Consider the following 21,017-nt stretch of genomic DNA (forward strand, 5'->3'; position numbering starts at 1 on the left):
ATTCGATTTCTTTTGAATCCACATGTCCTCTACATCGGCACCCCAACCCCAAGAGGAGGCATCTGTGGTGAGGATCTTCCGCACTTGAGGAATCAGGCTCTTCCCACTGGTTAGGTGAGATGGCATGAGCCACCACTTTAGTATCTTGTCGAGTGGCTGGAGAGATGAGTAGAGCTTTGTCCAGAGTGTTTTGTGACTTGTCCCATACTGACAAGATATTGTTTTGTAGGTACTTGATATGAGCTTTGGCACAAGGAATAGCATCTGTACAGGAGGTCAAGAGACCCACAATTCTCATGGCATTCCTGACAGACATCTTTGGATGAGTAATGAGAAATTTCCTGGATAATCTTTTGTATCCTTGGTGTGGACAATCTGATGTTTAGCTTGCAAGAATCTATCACAAAACCCCCAAAAGTTATTGTTTGAGTCGGATCCAGGAGGGACTTTTTGTGATTTATCAGGAACCTGTGCTGTGTTTGCTTGCAGGTCTTTCCTCAGCTGATCTCTGGAGGATACTCTTATTAGCCAGTCGTCCAGATATGGTACTACTGAGATTCCCCTCAGTCTCAGTCTGAGGGCTGCTGACAGGACTACTGTAACCTTTGTAAACACACGAGGTGCCGATGATATCCTAAAGGGGAGACATGTAAACTGAAGGTGTCTTGTCCCTTTGGGTGAACATAACTCTACTCTCAGATACTTCCGATGCTTGGGGAGTATAGGGTTAGGTAGGCATCCCTCAGATCTATCGTTGCTAGGTAGTCTTCTTTTTGTAGGAGGTCTATTACTGTCTGGATCGTCTCCATCTTGAACTTCAGTTTCACAAGGCATTTGTTGAGAAAGGTCACATCTATCACTAACCTCCATTTGCTTCCTGGCTTCGGAACTGCAAATACTTTTGAGTAGACTCCTTTTCCTTTTCGCCAACTGGGAACATCTTTCAGATGCTCCTTTTTTTACAAATTCTTGAATTAATATAGGAATAATAGGATCTTGTGTCCTGTTAAGGAAAAAATGATCTGGAGGAAACTTTCTGAATTATAGAGAATATCCTCTCGTTAGGACAAGCCTTTTTCCTGATGCCCCCAACAATCGGAAAGAGGCTTTATCGGAGAATATGACTTTTTGTACCCAGTCCTCAGCGGTCCATTCACCATATTTTCTGCAGAAGATCAATCTGTCCCTGATGTTTTTTTTGGGGAGAAAAGTGGCTTCTTTGCTGCCCTCCTTGACACCAGGCCATCTTTCAAAAGTCTTCGCCCACTGTGCATGCAGATGTGCTCACACCTGCCTGCTGCCATTCCTGAGCAAGCTCTGCACTGGTGGCACTCCGATCCTGCAGCTGAATCCTCTTTAGGAGACGATCCTGGCGCTTGCTGGACTTTCTTGGACGCCCTGAAGCCTTCTTAACAAGAATTGAACCTCTTTCCTTGAAGTTCTTGATGATCCTATAAATTGTTGATTGAGGTGCAATCTTAGTAGCCACAATATCCTTGCCTGTGAAGCCATTTTTATGCAACGCAATGATGGCTGCACGTGTTTCTTTGCAGGTCACCATGGTTAACAATGGAAGAACAATGATTTCAAGCATCACCCTCCTTTTAACAGGTCAAGTCTGCCATTTTAACCCAATCAGCCTGACATAATGATCTCCAGCCTTGTGCTCGTCAACATTCTCACCTGAGTTAACAAGACGATTACTAAGATTAACTCAGCAGGTCCTTTAATGACAGCAATGAAATGCAGTGGAAAGGTTATTTTGGGATTAAGTTAATTTTCATGGCAAAGAAGGACTAGGCAATTCATCTGATCACTCTTCATAACATTCTGGAGTATATGCAAATTGCTATTATAAAAACTTAAGCAGCAACTTTTCCAATTTCCAATATTTATATAATTCTCAAAACTTTTGGCCATGACTGTATATACACTGCACAGTACCACTTCTCTTGTCTTGTATAGTGGGAGTAATTCTCAGTATCTGCTCTTATTCTGTTTTTATGGGCACTGCTCAGCATGGTTGCCAACAGTTTGCAAATTTATGGTCCACAATCAGGTGTTTTTTGTGCCCTACATAGTGCCTGACAGAAGAAAAAAAAACAACCTCTTTTTTTTTTTTTTTTTTTTTTTTGTTTCCATTTTGGCAATACACAACATGCACAGTGCTCATCCTTTTTTGCAACCAGGGCTCTGAGGAAGGGATCTGAATTAAATGTGTAGTGCCTTGCTTTCGTGGACACTGGGTCACAAGTGACTACCATGCAACTGCCATTCTATCAGCGGCATTGGGAGCTTGACCAGCTTATCCATCCTACTCAAAGTAAGATAAATGTAATCCAGCCCAAAGCGTACCAGGGATACTGGGAGCCAACCTACTGTGCAAATTGGTAACACTGAATTACAGCAGCAAGGGTTAATAGTTGTGCGTGTGCATGATGAGGGTTTCCCCCTGTGGTATTGGGAACTAATATTTTGCTAAATTGTGTAGAGGAATTGATGTGTATACTCCAGCAAGAGTTAGTTGAAACCCCTTTGCCTGTCCGCAGAGTGTTACAGCATACATTGAGGGCACTCAGAGGGCATAGAAATTTCAATGAGATTGGAAATGTAAGGGTTACTGATGCTAAACCCATATTGTTATAACCTCACTCTGAGACTGATTACTTTGGTGTAAAGCACATTGATCACATGGGTAAGCTTACCCGCCCCTGTGGAACCTATACTGGATGGGGGCAAGGAATACTTGCTCGCTGCCCACAGTCTAGTTACTGTGAAGCATGGCAGGGTGCCAGTCCGCATGCTAAACATTAGTGACCAGCCTATTCAGTTGAACAAATGCCAGACTGGGGCTGGATTAATACATGTTGGGAATGATGATAATGTTCAGTCACGCAGTGTACCAGCCAGGCAGAAGTCTTTCCAGAAGTTCTCTGGTGGGAGCAACTGCACATTGAGGATCAGATCATTGGGGATCATTGATGAAGGTGTCCTGGAGGCTGTTAGAGCATAAGGGCACTTTCACACTAGTGTTTTTCTTTTCCGGCATTAAGTTCCATCACAGGGGCTCAATACCGGAAAAAAAACTGATCAGTTTTATCCCAATGCATTCTGAATGGAGAGCAATCTGCATCCGGATCTGTGTGATAAATGCCATCCGTTTGCGTCCGGATTGCAGGCAGTTCCGGCGATGGAACTGCCTGCCAGAATCCGCAGCCGCAAGTGTGAAAGTACCCTTAGGCTGTTTTCATTCATTCAGATTTTGGGAAAGTAAAGGCGATCCAACACACCATCCCTATTGGGTCCCACCTACCCATTCAAGAAAGATAAAGGCCTATACCACCAGCCATGTACCAGTAAGTGAAACAGCTAGTGAATGATATGAAAGCCTCTAATGTAATTCTGGAGAGTCATAGCCCCTGGGCCCGCACCCTTAGTGCTTGTTCATAAAAAGCACGGTACAATCTGATTGTGTGGATTACCGCAAATTAAATAACATCACCCATAAAGAAACGTACCCTTTACCTAGAATAGAAGAGTCCCTATTAGCCCTAGGCTCTGCAACATTCATTTCTACTGTAGACTTAAAGGGGTTGGCCACCGTAAGTATAAAAACAAATAAAGTGCAAGCAGCGTTTTGGTGTCCGCCTCCAAAGTGGAATGGTGACTGATCAGAGGCAAACTGATGCATTCTGAGTGGATCCTTTTCCATTCAGAATGCATTAGGGCAAAACTGATCCATTTTGGACATACCCTCCCCCTTACCAGGACCGCCACTGAAATCCGGGACTGTCCTGCCGGATACTGGAAGGAGGTATGGCTTTAGGCCTCACATGACCATAGCCTGCCTGTGCCTGTATTGTGGCCCGCGAACAGGGGGTCTGCAATATACAGGCACCAGCGTTGTGCATACAGCATCAAATGAGTGGGTTTGAAATCTGAAGGATACGGTGTGGTGCTGAATGGAAGCACATATCTGAAACCTATGGAGTGCATCCATGGGTTTTCTGTCCATGCCTCCGCACCGCGAAAAAGTACTGTCGGGTGCAGATTGCAGACCCAATGTAAGTGAATGGGTTCACGTCTGCAGACAGTGGAAACACTGTCGGTGCTCATGCATTGTGCATTGCGCATTGCAATGTATACACACACATATATATATATATATATATATATACATACATGTGTGTGTAAATTCTGAATATGTATATAAATATGTATATATACATGTGTATGTATATTTATGCATAAATATACATAACCAACACCAGGCAGGAATGTGTCGTCCAGGAAGAAATGACCGTAGTGAACCTTTTATCAAAGGACTTAACTGACTCACAGGTGAGTGTACTTAGTAAAGGGACTCTCGTTTTGCCCTAAAACTACCGCCAATTGGTTTGAACTTGATTTTTATTTACATGCTTTTTTTCGGGCTCTCAAATTAAAGGTCTGGTTTCAGAATAAGGAGCGGATCAAGCATGCCAAGATGAGTGAACTCTCTCTTGGCATGTTCGATCTCTCACTTAAAAGTAACTTTAACCCTGTCACTAATGAACCTGCAATTACGGCATATATGGCTGCTGTTAAGTCTGATATTCAGACACTGAGAGAGACACACTCTTTACAACCTTTTGGTCATCCCAATGTGACTGCTGATGAGATGGCTGCCCTTAATGAACTAAAACATGACCCCGAACTTACAATTAAGGCCGCAGACAAAGGTGGTGCAGTGGTCGTGTTAGATACCGGTAAATATATTGCCGAGATTTTGAGGCAATTGGGTGATGATACCATCTACAGGCTCATTAATGTTGACCCTAAATTTAAAATTGCTGAGCTTATTAAAAATGTCTTATCCAGTGCACTGGACGCGGGGGTCATCGATGAGGGGCTTGTGGATTACCTTACTGTAATGCATCCAGTCACTCCTGTGCTGTATGTGTTGCCTAAGATCCACAAGTCTCTCATCGATCCCCCCGGTCGTCCGATCGTATCGGGTTCTGACTCAATTTTCAGCCATGTTGCTATTTTTCTAGATAAGATATTACGCAGCTTTTCATGTGGAGGCAGTTCTTACATACAAGGCACCACCGACTTTTTACTCAAATTGCAGATGGTCGATTTGGTAGGGGTACAGGGAGTGACATTGGCATCCTTTGATGTCACCTCCCTTTACACCTCAATAGATCATCTTAAGGGTTTATCAGCAGTTGCATATATGTTGGAGAGGTCATCACTCACTTGTCAAGTCCAACAGTTCATTATGTCCCTTCTTGAGATTGTTTTGAGATTTAGGCCTCTTTCACACTTGCGTTGTCCGGATCCGGCGCAGAAGGAAAGGAATGCCATACGGTTTTTAGAAGGCAGATTTTGCTGGACTGTTTTTTTTACACCATGTCCCATTTGAAGCCCCCCTGATGCACCCCTAGAGTAGAATCTCCATAAAAGAGACCCCATCTAAGAAACTACACCCCTCAAGGTATTCAAAGCTGATTTTACAAACTTTGTTAACTCTTTAGGTGTTCCACAAGAATTAATGAAAAATAGAGATACAATTTCAAAATTTCATTTGGCAGATTTTCCATTTTAATATATTTTTTCCAGTTACAAAGCAAGGGTTAACAGCCAACCCAAACTCAATATTTATAGCCCTGATTCTGTAGTTTACAGAAACACCCCATATGTGGTCGTAAACTGCTGTACGGGCACACGGCAGGGCGCAGAAGGAAAGGAATGCCATACGGTTTTTGGAAGGCAGATTTTGCTGGACTGTTTTTTTTGACACCATGTCCCATTTGAAGCCCCCCTGATGCACCCCTAGAGTAGAAACTCCCAAAAAGTGACCCCATTTTAGAAACTACGGGATAGGGTGGCAGTTTTGTTGGCACTAGTTTAGGGTACATATGATTTTTGGTTGCTCTATATTACACTTTTTGTGAGGCAAGGCAACAAGAAATAGCTTTTTTGGCACCGTTTTTTTTTTTGTTATTTACAACATTTATCTGACATGTTAGATCATGTGGTAATTTTATAGAGCAGGTTGTCATGGACGCGGCGATACCTAATATGTATACAATTTTTTTTATTTATGTAAGTTTTACACAATGAATTCATTTTTAAAACAAAACAAAGTTTTAGTGTCTCCATAGTCTAAGAGCCATAGTTTTTTCAGTTTTTGGGCGATTATCTTCAGTAGGGTCTCATTTTTGCGGGATGAGATGATGGTTTGTTTACAACATTCATCTGACAGGTTAGATTATGTGATATTTTCATAGACCAGGTTGTCACGGATGCGGCGATACCTAATATGTATACTTTTATTTTATTTATGTAAGTTTTACACAATGGTTTCTTTTTTGAAACAAAACAAAATCATGTTTTAGTGTCTCCATAGTCTGAGAGCCATAGTTTTTTCAGTTTTTGGGCAAATATCTTGGGTAGGGTATGATTTTTGCAGGATGAGATGACGGTTTGATTGGCACTATTTTGGGGTGCGCATGACTTTTTGATTGCTTGCTTTTACACTTTTTGTGATGTAAAGTGACAAAAAATAGCTTTTTTTTACACCTTTTTTTCAGTTTTTGGGAAAATATCTTGGGTAGGGTCTCATGTTTTGCGGGATGAGGTGACAGTTTGATTGGTACTATTTTGGCATACATACAACTTTTTTGATCACTTTTATTACCTTTTTTGGGAAGTAAGGTGGGCAAAATTTCAATTTCATCATAGTTTTTTATTTTTATGGCGTTCACCGTTCGGATAAAGTAACATGACTGTTTTATAGATCAGGTCGTTACGGACGCGGTGATATCAAATATGTGTAGGGAATTTTTTTTTTTCATTTTTAATCAGTGATAAATGTGTTTTTTGAATTATTCATTTTTTTTCACTTTTTTTTTCACTTTTTTTTTTTACCCAGGCCCAATTGGTTCTTGAAGATCCAGTGGGTCTCATGTCTGTATAATACAGTACAGTACACTATATAGTGTACTGTACTGTATTTTCACTTTACAAAGTCTGATTAGACTTCTGCCTTTAGCAGAAGTCTAATCAGTACCATGGACAGCCGGACGCCTGTGAAGGTGTCCGGTTGCCATGGTACCCATCACTCGCTGCCACAGCAGAGCAGTGGGTGATGGGGAGGGAGGGAGGCCCCCTCCCTCTCCCATTGGGGGCTGAAAAGGCACAGCAGCCCCCGATGGGAGAGGGAGGGAGCTCCCTCTTAACCTTTTCCATACAGCGGTCTCTATGGACCGTGACATGGAAGGGGTTAAACACATGGCATCTGTGCCAGCACAGATGTCAGGCGTTTCGAGCAGAGTGTCAGCAATGTGCAAACCGCTCGGCCATCCTGAGAGAGGGGGCGGGCGGATGATCACATGCCTGCCCGCCCCCCCAAGCACCACCCGCCCTCCCTGCCGCACTCACCGCACCCCCCCGCTGCGCCCGCCAGCAGATAACAAAAAGGGCAGCAGGGGGGTTAAACATTAAAACAAACCACCTGCCGGTTTCCGATTACCACCATCAAAAATGTTTGTTGAAGTGTCTTATTTGAGCCTATATCATTCTTCACGATCCTGTCCTTAAGATTTCTCGATCTCCTATAGGACATTAAGGGCTTTGATCTGAATTCTATGATGTCAGCAAATCCGCTAGACAAAATAGCCAGTGTCTGTTGATTATCCTGCTGATACTTGTACTCATGTCATTGTAGGTAGATACAAATGGTAACCGCTTTTTACTATCCTCTCTAATAGTTTTCTGCAAAAATTCTGATCTATCTTTTGATTGAAGGCGTTCACGTTGGTCACTTAATATTTTTTGGGATAACCCCAAGTTTTAAATGAGTATACCATAGTGTTTAAAGTTCTTTCCAATTCGACATCCTTGCTAATTATCTTCCTAGCCAATTATCTTCCTAGCCCTAGTAGACTGACTAAAGGGCAAGGACTCTGAACACTCTTGCAGGAAGGAGCCCAGACACGCTCCCTGCTACAATGTGTCCACCCTCAAAAAACTTAAAACCCTGCCCAGATCCCGCTAAGCCACAGCCCTTATCTGGTTAGGCCACACCCCCTCCTGAGCCGATGGAGATTGAAAAAAATGAATGTAAAAATTAACTTCTGTCAGCTGCAGGGGTGGAAGGGAGGGAGGGTGGGTGACTTTCTCCCTGCAGCTCACACTCAGACAGAACAGTGCTGCTGTCTTAGAGTGAGCTGTTCAAAAGGACATGCCACTAAACCAGTAAAGGCCACTGTTAAGGGGGCGGGCCCCTGTGGAGGTCACTGTCAAGGGCGTGGTAAGGTTAAGGAGGTGTTCTGCTGTGGATTTCCAATTTTAAGGGACGGGGCACTGTGTGTGTGTGTGTGTGAGGGGGGTAGTGTTAAGGGGTGGGGGGGCTGTGGAGGTCACTGTTATAGTGGATAGTGTTGATATATTTTAATGACACACACAAACATAAAATTAAATAGATTAAATATACCCGAGCAAAGCCGGATCCTTCACCTAGTGTATATATATATATATATATATATATATATATATATAAAGCAAAACAACAGCACTCCCAGTAGATGAAAATAGAAAAAAGATTATTCCTCCATGTGAGCACGATGTATATATCTCTTATATATATAAAAATGAATTTCTGTCTGTCTGTCTGTCTGGACGTCTGTCTGTCTGGACGTTCTTTATGCGCGACCAAGCGACTGGACCGAGCTCCACCAAATTTAGCACACAGGTACATCAGGTGTCCGGGAAGGTTTTAGACCGGGTCTCAGCTCTCTAGGACGTACCGTTCCAGAGATATTCCCAAAAAATTACCCACATTAGCCAATATAAGCCTGCAAGTCTTTCTCTTGAAATCCCAACTGCCATAAACACAGTTTTACTCCAGGTTTCCATAACAACCCAGCCATTTTTCTTTATTGCTTAGAGGGGCGGGCACTGTGGAGGTCACTGTTTTTAAAGGGGCGGGCACAGTGGAGGTCACTGTTATTAAAGGGGCAAGCACTGTAAATGTCCCTGTTAAAGGGGCGGGCACTGTGGAGGTCACTGTTATTAAAGGGGCGGGCGCTATGAAGGTCCCTGTTAAAAGGACGGGCAGTGTGAAAGTAACTGGTAAAGGGCGGTCACTTTGAAAATCACTGTTAAAGGGGCGGCCACTGTGAAAGTCACTGTTAAAGGGGCGGTCACTGTGAAAGTCACTGTTAAAGGGGCGGTCACTGTGAAAGTCACTGTTAAATGGGCGGTCACTGTGAAAGTCACTGTTAAAGGGGCGGTCACTGTGAAAGTCACTGTTAAAGGGGCAGTCACTGTGAAAGTCACTGTTAAAGGGGCGGTCACTGTGAAAGTCACTGTTAAAGGGTCGGTCACTTTGAATATCACTGTTAAAGGGGCGGTCACTGTTAAAGGGGCAGTCACTGTGAAAGTCACTGTTAAAGGGGCAGTCACTGTTAATGGGGAAGTCAGTGTAAAAGTCACTGTTAACCTCTTGGGGACATAGGGCGTACAGGTACGCCCTGATGTCCCGGTACTTAAGGACACAGGGCGTACCTGTACGCCCTGTGTATTTCCGATCACTGCCGGTGATCGGTACTGGGTGACTGCTGAAATCAATCAGCAGGCACCCTCGGACAATGCCGAGGGGGATCCTGTGACCCCCCATCCCCTGTATCGGCGATCGCTGCGGATTAACCCCTTCTATGCCACTGACCGCTGTATGAAGGGGTTTGTGTTTGAGTGAGCCCATCAAGTCCACACGCTGCCGTGGCGGGGACTCAATGTCTCAGAGGGCAGCCCGATGCCGTGCAGAGGCTGCCTAATGCTTGGCACAGCATCGGGACCTGCCTTCTACGGGAGCCAAGGAGATCCAGCCTCAGGCTGGGTCTCTTAGGCAACCTGTTAGTGTATTACTCTGTGTAATACACTAACAGGCAATGCATTACAATACAGATGTATTGTAATGCATTGCAGAGTGGATCAGACCCCCAAAAGTGAGCATCAGAAATAAAGTAAAGAAAAAAAACAGTTTAAAAAAGTGTTTCTAATAAATTAATAAAGTGATAAAATGTATAAAGTAAAAAAAACAAAAAAAAGCCCCTTTCCCCTTATTTTATAATAAAAAAAATATATGATCATGTGGTATAAAAATATCACATGATCCCCCTGTCCGATAAATACCTATCAACACAGATCAATGGTTTTTAGAAGCATCACAGGTTTTCTCCAAAACAAATATTGTAAATGAAGATGTACCGGGCAATTTAAAATCATTATTTAAGGAACTTAATACATGTTATAGAGATAATATAAAATCCTGGTGGGGAAACTCAGTCCCTGGAGAATTATATTAAGGCAGAGATCGTTTCTCAGGGGCCTACGTATATTTATCACACCAGCAATTAGGTCCCAAACACTGGATTTATTAGTCAAGTGGGAACAGACACTCACTGAGAGCTCACTGAATTTAATGAGACTGCTACTTACTGAGGAAAAGGTGACTCTAGAGAGAACCTCAGCCAAATTGAATGAACTAATAGAGCAGACACTCAAATTTAAAAACGACCCTGATTTTTCAAGGAAGGAGACCAACCTGCAATCATCTGTAGAAAAATATCAAGCCTCTATTAAAGAAAGAAAACATAAACAATACAAAAAGGATCTTCTAGAATTTAAAGAGAAACGCGCCTATAATCGTATAGGGGATAACAATAAACCAAATATAAAGGAGGTGTCCTCATCAGAAATAGAAACATCTGACACAGAAAGATCAACCGATTTCTCTTTTAGAGGCAGACCCAGATACAGGGGCAACAGAGGGCAGAGAGGCTCTAGGAACAAAAGATGGGCAAACCAAATAAAAAGCGACCAGGAAAATCCCAAGGAACAACACTCCTCTGGATCATCTAGTTTATCCTCGAAGTTTTTAGAATCAGGGGGAACCCCATATCACTTAAGGGATCGCCCCAGACAGGACAAATAATCAGCAATTCAAGTGGCCAGATTATAAATTTTACTGAAAAAACTCTCACCGAGGCGGAGCTGTCTGTTCTTGCCAGGGGGATATCCTTCATACCCACCACCAGATATAACTCCTTCTTATGGATAAAAGATATTAATCTTTTTTGCCGTAAACTAAAATGGAAAAAATATTTCAAACATAATGATCAAGGAGAAAGTGTAAGATTGGGTATTCCTGTGGAGGATGTCCCCCTGGCAAGAACAATGACGGACCTCCTAAGGGAGGGAGAAAGGAAGCCCAGAGAAGGCCCCCATACGGGCCTTAAATTAAAAAGTACAAACCCCCTCCGCAAACGGAAACAAACAGTATAGATTTGTTTCTAAATATAGTTACTAAAGAACTAGATAGACTAGAAGACAAACAGAGCAGAGGTAATAAAATATCTAACCTAGGACAAGACGAAATAGAAGCTATGGTTAGAATTGAAAGGGACCATAATATTATACAAACCGGATTCCCAAAAAGTTGGGACACTAAACAAATTGTGAATAAAAACTGAATGCAATGATGTGGAGATGGCAAATGTCAATATTTTATTTGTAATAGAACGTAGATGACAGATCAAATGTTTAATCCGAGTAAATGTATCATTTTAAAGGAAAAATACGTTGATTCAAATTTTCACGGTGTCAACAAATCCCCAAAAAGTTGGGACAAGTAGCAATAAGCGGCTGGAAAAAGTAAATTTGAGCATAACGAAGAGCTGGAAGACCAATTAACACTATTTAGGTCAATTGGCAACATGATTGGGTATAAAAAGAGCTTCTCAGAGTGGCGGTGTCTCTCAGAAGCCAAGATGGGTAGAGGATCACCAATTCCCACAATGTTGCGCAGAAAGATAGTGGAGCAATATCAGAAAGGTGTTACCCAGCGAAAAATTACAAAGACTTTGCATCTATCATCATCAACTGTGCATAACATCATCCGAAGATTCAGAGAATCTGGAACAATCTCTGTGCGTAAGGGTCAAGGCCGTAAAACCATACTGGATGCCCGTGATCTCCGGGCTCTTAAACGACACTGCACCACAAACAGTACTGCTACTGTAAAGGAAATCACAGACTGGGCTCAGGAATACTTCCAGAAACCATTGTCAGTGAACACAATCCACCGTGCCATCCGCCGTTGCCAGCTGAAACTCTACAGTGCAAAGAAGAAGCCATTTCTAAGCAAGATCCACAAGCTCAGGCGTTTTCACTGGGCCAGGGATCATTTAAAATGGAGTGTGGCAAAATGGAAGACTGTTCTGTGGTCAGACGAGTCACGATTAAAAGTTCTTTTTGGAAATCTGGGACGCCATGTCATCCGGACCAAAGAGGACAAGGACATGGAATTGGGTTGTTATCAACGCTCAGTTCAGAAGCCTGCATCTCTGATGGTATGGGGTTGCATGAGTGCGTGTGGCATGGGCAGCTTGCATGTCTGGAAAGGCACCATCAATGCAGAAAAATATATTCAGGTTCTAGAAGAAAATATGCTCCCATCCAGACGTCATCTCTTTCAGGGAAGACCCTGCATTTTTCAACAAGATAATGCCAGACCACATTCTGCATCAATCACAACATCATGGCTGCGTAGGAGAAGGATCCGGGTACTGAAATGGCCAGTCTGCAGTCCAGATCTTTCACCTATAGAGAACATTTGGCGCATCATAAAGAGGAAGGTGCAACAAAGAAGGCCCAAGACGATTGAACAGTTAGAGGCCTGTATTAGACAAGAATGGGAGAGCATTCCTATTTCTAAACTTGAGAAACTGGTCTCCTCAGTCCCCAGACGTCTGTTGAGTGTTGTAAGAAGAAGGGGAGATGCCACACAGTGGTGAAAATGGCCTTGTCCCAACTTTTTGGGGATTTGTTGACACCATGAAATTCTGATTCAACATATTTTTCCCTTAAAATGGTACATTTTCTCAGTTTAAACTTTTGTTCCGTGATTTATGTTCTATTCTGAATAAAATATTAGAAGTTGGCACCTCCACATCATGCATTCAGTTTTTATTCACGATTTGTATAGTGTCCAAACTTTTTGGGAATCCGTTTTGTAATTCCGCTTTAAAGATGAGTTGCTTGAGAAGTTCTTCCATGGGTAAGTATGATGTAGGTCCTAGTTGTTTGTTTCCCGGTGCCGTGAATGCGCACTAACCATTGTCTCCTTATCTTATAGGTACCTGGAACGTCTGTTGGACAGGAGGACTAATCACCATTCCAGGAGGGCACCTGCAACTTTTCCCAGACGTCATTCGCCGATGACTTCTTCAATCAAACTCTGTTGCTAGGTAAGAAATCAATAACTTTATTATACACAACACAACCATGCCATCATGTGTTCCCTTCATTATATACACAATGCCAGGCTCTTGCATCAGTTAGCAGGCAGAATATAGCATCAAAAGCCCACCAATCAGAAGTGAAAAAACAAGCATTTTTTCTGACTACTAAGCCCATGCTTAATCATGTTCATTTAACAGCCTGCACCCAAGGGGTAGATTAAAGCCCCCTCCCCCCCAGTGTTGGACTATCTCAAACCCTATGTACATAGTTGGTGCCTGTTATATGAACCTTGTTTCTTAAGTAGTCAAGGATGCCACAGTTAAAGAAGGGGAGAGTGTAGTGCCCTGGAACAGGGATACTTTGAAGTCTGAACATTTGTGGACATTTGCCCCTATTTCCCCTATGCAGAGTCCATCAACTCTTTACTTTACTTTATAGGGTTAACTTGTACTGTTTAATACTGTGTAACTGCATTTTATATGTATGTTGTGATATATATCCTGTTTATTTGCACTGTGTTTGCACACCACTGTGGTAAGGGTTAATGAATACTGAGAGACTTTTGGGACTTTCTAGCTAATAATGAGAAGCTGGTCATTTTCCACAGCTACCACAGGGTTCAACCCCATCAGGACACAGCCATTTTTCACCTTCCTGACAGAGGCAATTTTTTGCAAATCTGACATGTGTCACTTCATGTGATTCTGCGATTGTTTTCTTGTAACACAATGTACTTTAAGTTAAAGGTAAATTTGAGCTGATATGTTATAACTTTATTTAAGGTAAATTTGAGTCGATATGTTATGTTATAACTTTATTTATAAAAAAATTCTAAATTTGAATTTCTATGCTTTTAAGATGGATAGTTATACTTCATAATTATTTAATTAGTAATTATTAATTAACATTTCCCATATGTGTACTTTATGTTTGCATCATTTTGTGAATGTTATTTGATTTGTTTTAGGACGTTAGAAGGTTTAGATTTTTAGAAGCAAATATTCAAATATTAAGGAGTTTTGAAGTCACTTTCTGGGGCTTATGTAGTACAAACCACCCATAAATTACCCCATTTTAGAAACTATACCCCTCAAGTTATTCAAAACTGATTTTACATACGTGGTTAAACCTTTATATGTTTCACAAGATTTAAAGGAAAATTCAATTTTTTTTGCAGATTTTATATTTTAATACATTTTTTCCTGTAAGGCCGAAAGGGTTAACAGCCAAACAAACCTCAATATTTATTACACTGATTCTGCAGTTTACAGAAACACCCCATATGTGGTCGTAAACTGCTCTATGGGCACATAGCAGGGCTCAGAATGAAAGGAGCGCCTTATGGTTTTTGGAAGGCAGATGTGCTGGAATGCTTTTTGGGCACCATGTTACATTTGAAGTCACACTAAGGTACCCCAAGAGTAAAATCCCCCAAAAAGTGACCCCATTTTGGAAACCACGCCCCTCAAATAATTTATTGCTGGGTGTACTGACCACTTTGACCCCACAGGCTTTTAACTAAATTTAGAAACATTTGGTTGTGAAAATGAAAATTTTCATTTCCTCCAATAAAATGTAAAAGCGCCACATTTTTTATTTTCACAAGGGGTAATAGGAGAAAAATCAATATACATTTTGTAACTCATTTTCTCCTGAACATGGCAACATTCAATATTTAGTCGTAAATTGCTGTTTGGGCACATGGTAGGAATTAAAAGTGAAGGAGTGCCTTATGGTTTTTGGAGGGCAGATTTTGGTGGAATGGTTTATTGGCACCATGTTGTTGAGATTTGTATAACACATTATCTGTATTCTGCTGACCAGTACGATTACAGAGATACCAATTTTTTATATATATATTTTTATCACTTTTGCATTTTGAAAAAAATCCAAATTTTTTTTCTGCCAATCGTCTTCTGTGGGCGCAAATTTTTTGCAGGATGAATTGACGTTTTAATTTTCGGGTACATAGTACTTTTTGACTGCTCACCATTACGCTTTTTGTAAGGCAAGGTAACAAAAAATATCTGACATAGTTTTTGTAGATTTTTTTCACAGCATTCACCCGAAGGGGCAGACCATTAGATATTTTCATAGAGCAGATTATTACGGAGGCAGCGATACCTAATATGTCCATTTTTTTTCATTTTTGTTTGCAATCTTACACAATGAAAGCATTTTTTTTTTAAATATGCTATTTTTGTGTTGCAATTTTCTGAGAGCAATATTAATTTTTTATTTTTCTGCCGATCGTCTTGTGTACTTTTTGATCGCTTGTTACTACCCTTTTTGTAAGGCAAAGTGACAAAAAAATTGCTATTTTGGCACGGTTTTCTTTTTCTTTACAGCCTTCTGAAGTGTAAATAATTTTATAGAACCAGTCATTATGGACGCGATTTTTTATTCTATATGTGTCTATTATGGGAAAAGGGCGTTTTTTGTTTTTTTTACTTGAAAATTGTATTTTTTTTATTATGATAAACACTTTTTTTGTGCCATTGTGGGACATAAACTTTTAAGGGTCTGATCCCCTTTACATGTGTATTGTAATGCATTGGCTGTCAGTGTATTACCAGTGTAATACACTGACAGCCTGCTTGCCTGTGAGACCCAGCGGGCTTCCTTAGAAGGCAGCCTCGATAGTATCGGGCTGCCTTCTCAGCCATCGGGCCCCTTCAACGCAGTGTGGGGACCTGATGGGGACGGGGAGGGAGTGTGCTCCCTCCACAATCCACGTACATGCTGCAGTTAGCACCGACTGCGGCATACAAAGGTTAAAGTGCCGTCATCGGTGTATTCACTGATGCCAGAGCATACAGCATGGGCACGGCTGTCAGGAAAAGCCGGACCCCTGCTGCTGATTGGGCGGGCACAGAGGGATTAAAGGAGAACATGTTTTGGAGGAAAAACACCAGACTTGTTTACCACCAAAAACAAACAGACTGACCTTTTGAATGTCTGGTTTAGCTGTTATTATATCTGAAAAGCTGTTTTTGTCTGGAAAAACTGCTGTGTCATTGCCATTGAGTATCATTGAAGCTCTGGTGCAAGTCTATGAGAGATGGAAAGTGTAACATTGTATTTATTTGTGCTGAGTTTCTCTACTCCACCCCTCCCACTAGAAGGGTCTACTTTAGCTAGAAACTGTATATAAGGAGAGCAGCGAGAGCCCCTAGTATTCTGCTTAGAAGAGGGGACTATGCCAGACTATTGAGTGACCAGAAAAAGATGCTGAGACGGGGATACTCTGACAGACCCATGATCTCCAGCCTTTGGCCAGGGTATCAGCTTTCTGAGAGAGAGAGGGACAGCTAGCTCAGGCCTTTCCACAGCATCAAACCCTGCTTCTGCCTGGAGAAGCCAGCCCTATGCCTCGCCTAAGTAAAGAAACACACTGATTTACTGCAGACCCTGACTCTCTGGACTTATTTTCCATTGGGGTGCACCACGACGGTGTCCAGGGGACCCTGCCTATCATTGGATTGAAGGTGTTTTCATGTGATGTTGGCAGTTTCTTTTTCTAGTGGTTTCACTAACCACCACATAAAGTGGAAGTTTAGTAAAAGTTTTTTTTTTTTTTTGCAGAGAACAAACACCAGAAATTTGCAACAAAGTCTGAATGTTCTATGCTGGCTTTTCTCAAACTTGGCAACATATACAGCATTTTCTCTGGATTTTTTTTACATGGGTATTGGAAATCTCCAATACTCGCAGTGGTGGTGCGCCAATTTACTTTTTTGCTTAGGTGGCAAAAAGGCTAGGTGAACCCCTATTGAAGAGGGCTAAGCCGGAGCTGAGCCAGGGTGTAAATTAGCTGAAGTGCTGAGCTCGCCTATTCCCCTATCATAGACACTGTACATAATGTGCCCCAGGTGCCCAATGCTGGCAGCACCCCTGGCTGCCCACCTTCCCATCTCATCTTATTCTCATCTAAAACCAACACAATTCAACCGCACTCTGCAAACACTGACTATATAGACTCAATTTTACTAACGCTATATTCACTATATAAATGTATATGAGATACTTCACAAATATATTTTGATCAAACCCGTTTTGTGTCCATCCACCACAGCAAGGTGACCTATTTTACTGTAGATGGGACCTTATGCTATAATGACTCCTCTCCTTGTGCCAACAGGCTGTTGTGGAAATTTTATTATGCAGACATTTTATCTTAGGATGTGTGTGTGTTTTTATAGATTATTCTGTCTCCCTGTGTCGGATTTAGCCAAAGAACGCTCTAGCAGAGGGTACTTGGGTTGAATCGGGACCAGTGGTAAAACCATCAGTATGAAAACCTTCTCATGGGCTTGGAGACGTGTTCTCAGTGTGTAGGGGGGCGTTTGCCGGTTTGAGAGCACTAAGTGCAATGCACTGGGCTTCTTCCCTTCAAATGTCTATACACATTAGAGAAGTGAAGTCTGCATAACGAGAGATACATATGATACCTCTGCTGCGGCTTGGCTATCCCTTTCTAGATACATATCTGCTTTTAAGACATGCATATCTGCCTTGTTGGTATACTCGTACCGTATACTGACAATAGCTGTATCAATGTCCCGCAGATAGTCTCAAACCTATAAGAACCAGTAGAATGATCTTCACTAGATACTGGTCACTTTGAGCAGTATTGAATGGGATCCATGCTGACAGTGTTGGGGGATGGGCGTCCACCTGGATGACCAGATAATGGACATGACTCATCCTTCCTTATACAGGGATGGGGTGTGTGCATTGCACTGTCCAGCCACGTTGATGCCCTCCCCATTCCTTTGACAAGTCTCATCTTCCTGTGTCATCACTTCCTGTATCCTTGTTACATGAAGTAAGTGGTCGGGTGACTGGCCAGCCCTTTTCTATTGTTACTGTGACTAAATAAAAGGTGAGAAGACTGTGGAGGAGGGGCAGTTGCTCAGAAGAACTCAAGATGGTAACACCTTTGTCTGACTGCGGTTGAGAGATTTTTACCTTTCCTTACACAAAGCCTGATGCGAGCGGATTTCTAATATTAATATTTCTACAATAAGGCCTAAAATGAATTCAGGGAATTCTATCTAGCAACCTTGGAGCACAAAATAGATTGCACTAATAAAAAGGTATTCCCGTATGGTTGAATTATAGAGTTTGAAAAGCATGGCAAAAAATATCTCACACACTGTACAAACAAGTTTTTCTTAATTTCAGGAATGTCTCCTCCTCCTGCAGAATTCTAATTACCTACGTAATGCCACAATCCAAAATAATTATTTATGTACCTCTTCTGAAGGCATGTTCATGTATCTTGAAATGTAAATTGCCAATGAGAAACAGCATTGGTGTATGGTGGAACCCTGCCTTTCTGTGCACACCTCTCTTGCCACATCATCTCTAAATAATTTTAGTCCCTTTCCAGAGATACAATTCTCTTTCCTAAATTTCATGTTTTGCTTCATAGCCAGTCCTCTTTGTTCCATCTCTTTCTCACCTCTAAGGGTCCATTCACACGTCCTGTTTTTTTTCATCCTGAAAAACGGTCCGTTTTTTGCGGATCCGTTGTTCCTGAAAATGTTTCCGTATGTCATCCGTATGTCATCCGTGTTTTGCGGATCCGCAAAAAACGGGAACATGTATACATTTCAATAATCAAATAAAGTTGTTTGGATTTCTTTGAAAAAAAATTGAAAAAAATAAAAAAAAAATGTTATGTGTTTCCAGGAACGGAATCCGCAAAAAACGGATGACATACGGAATGACATCCGAATGTCATCCGTTTTTTGCGGATCCATTGACTTTGTATTGTACCAGGATCCGATTTTTCAGGACAAGAATAGGACATGTTTTATATTTAAACGGACATGCGGAACGGAACAACGGAAACGGACAGCACACATTGTGCTGTCCGATTTTTTCCAGGACCCATTGAAAATGAATGGGTCCAGATCTGGTCCTGATCTGTTCCTGAAAAAACGGAACAGATCAGGAAAGAAAAAATGGACGTGTGAATGGACCCTAATAGCTATCCATAGCTTGAAATCTCAGTTTTTTGATGTGGCTGCTTGAGTCTGCTGGGTGCTCTATGACTGGAGAAGGCGGCCTTGTGTATCCTGCAAGAATCTGCCAAGCTCACAGAGGCCCTGCATAATCTTGTTCTGTAAATTGCACTGTAAGCATAAGAGAGAGTGTAGCCGCAGGATGCTGTATGCAGTCCAGCTCCGGCAGCGTGATGGTGGTGATACAGTTGAATATGGAGAGATGAGCTCTTCCACAATAGAAGCGCTCATTTTACACGGCCCTGCAGCCAGCCCCACTTGTATCTAGGTGGCACCGCCGGAGGCAAGGACTTCACGTTGCCTCATTGGCAGTGCGGCCCTGGCTGCCTCTCCACCAGATTGGAGGAACAGGATCCGATTGATGGTGCTCCGATCACTGAGTTAGTTATCCCCTATCCTGTGGATAGAGGATAACTTCAATACTACTCCTCTAAACTTTACTAGTAGCATTATGGCAGGTGGCATAATGTCATTTAAAGGGGTTATCCAACCCCTATATTGCCACCATAAATGCCCGGGTCCCTCACACCGGTTATACTTACCCTGCTCCCCAGCACCCGCGTCGCTTTTGATGCCTGCATGGCCACTACTGCATCTCCCCGAGCCTCCATAGCGTCATCCGCGATACTAGGGAGGCTCATCCCCGTCGCGGCCTGCTATGGGCTGCCCACCCGTCACCTGATGTTTTGATTCGCACAACGGGGAGATGCAGCTTTGGCCGTGCGGGCATCAGAAGCGTCGCGGGTGTCGGGAGAGGGGTAAGTATAACCTGTGTGAGGGACCCGGGGATTTTGGGGGGGGCATTATAGAGGTTGGATAAGCCCTTTAACTCAAGTTCATTGTGTGTACTTGATGGCGGGAAGTAATATAAGAGATGGGACCATTGTATGAGGGAAACAAAGCTATAAATAAATATACGGTGGAGCTTCAGGGAGATTTATTGCACAAGTTTGTGTGATGATAAAAAATAATGCATATTCTTCCAAGTCTATTTAAAAAATAGGTTTGGGACAGAGGAGTGCACAAAATGTAAAACAAATTTGAGGCATTGCTCCATTTTTGATGCACTTTGTAAACGATTTCCATCTAAATATTTGGGGAATGAAAGGCGCCATCTAGCTGTAACTTACTAAATAGTGCAGTCTGTATGACACAGTCCGGGCACTGCATGGCATATAACCTTATATACAGTATTCAGACAATGCATTATAGCTTGTATTCTTCAGCGCAGCAATTTAAAGATTTACTGTTCCTTTAAGAGAATGCGTTCCACTCGAAAATGATCGACCTCATTCCAGGATGAGACTGATCACGTGACGGAACTGGCGACGTCTGTTCCTGCAGTCACATGACCCGCTGGTGATGTGTCTGGGTAGCTCCTCCCAGTTTTGTGGAACGTCACGGTGACGTGTCTCTCCCAGTGTCAAGATGTGGTTCTGGTCCCGGGACCCGGCCCGTGATTTCCCTTATGATATCACCGGGGAGAGAGAGGAATTACCGGGAGGATGGGGGATTCAGAAAGGCAAAAAGAAGGTACGTAAACGGCCTGTGCTGCCCCCCTCAGGACGGCAGGGAATCGAGGGGGTTGAGTTGTCAGCAGTGGGGGGGCGTCTGGCTGCAGGGGCTTGCTGTGTGCTGGGTATAAGACTGTCCTGACTCCCAATATGACCACATTGTTTAATATATTAATGT

General features: G+C 42.4%; 1 protein-coding gene across 2 annotated transcripts in view; it reads left to right on the plus strand.

The window, feature by feature from the left end:
• Positions 1–20,713: 20,713 nt before the first annotated feature.
• SCYL1 (SCY1 like pseudokinase 1) overlaps positions 20,714–21,017 on the plus strand; it is a 73,682-nt gene continuing 73,378 nt past the window's right edge. For both annotated transcript variants that reach the window (XM_044270781.1, XM_044270782.1), the window contains exon 1: positions 20,714–20,858. In XM_044270781.1, the coding sequence (XP_044126716.1) occupies positions 20,754–20,858 (105 nt within the window). In that variant the 5' untranslated portion in view covers positions 20,714–20,753. The remainder of the gene's footprint in view (positions 20,859–21,017) is intronic.

This window comes from Bufo gargarizans, chromosome 10 (genome assembly GCF_014858855.1).
Source record: "Bufo gargarizans isolate SCDJY-AF-19 chromosome 10, ASM1485885v1, whole genome shotgun sequence".
NCBI classification, from domain to species: Eukaryota; Metazoa; Chordata; class Amphibia; order Anura; family Bufonidae; genus Bufo; species Bufo gargarizans.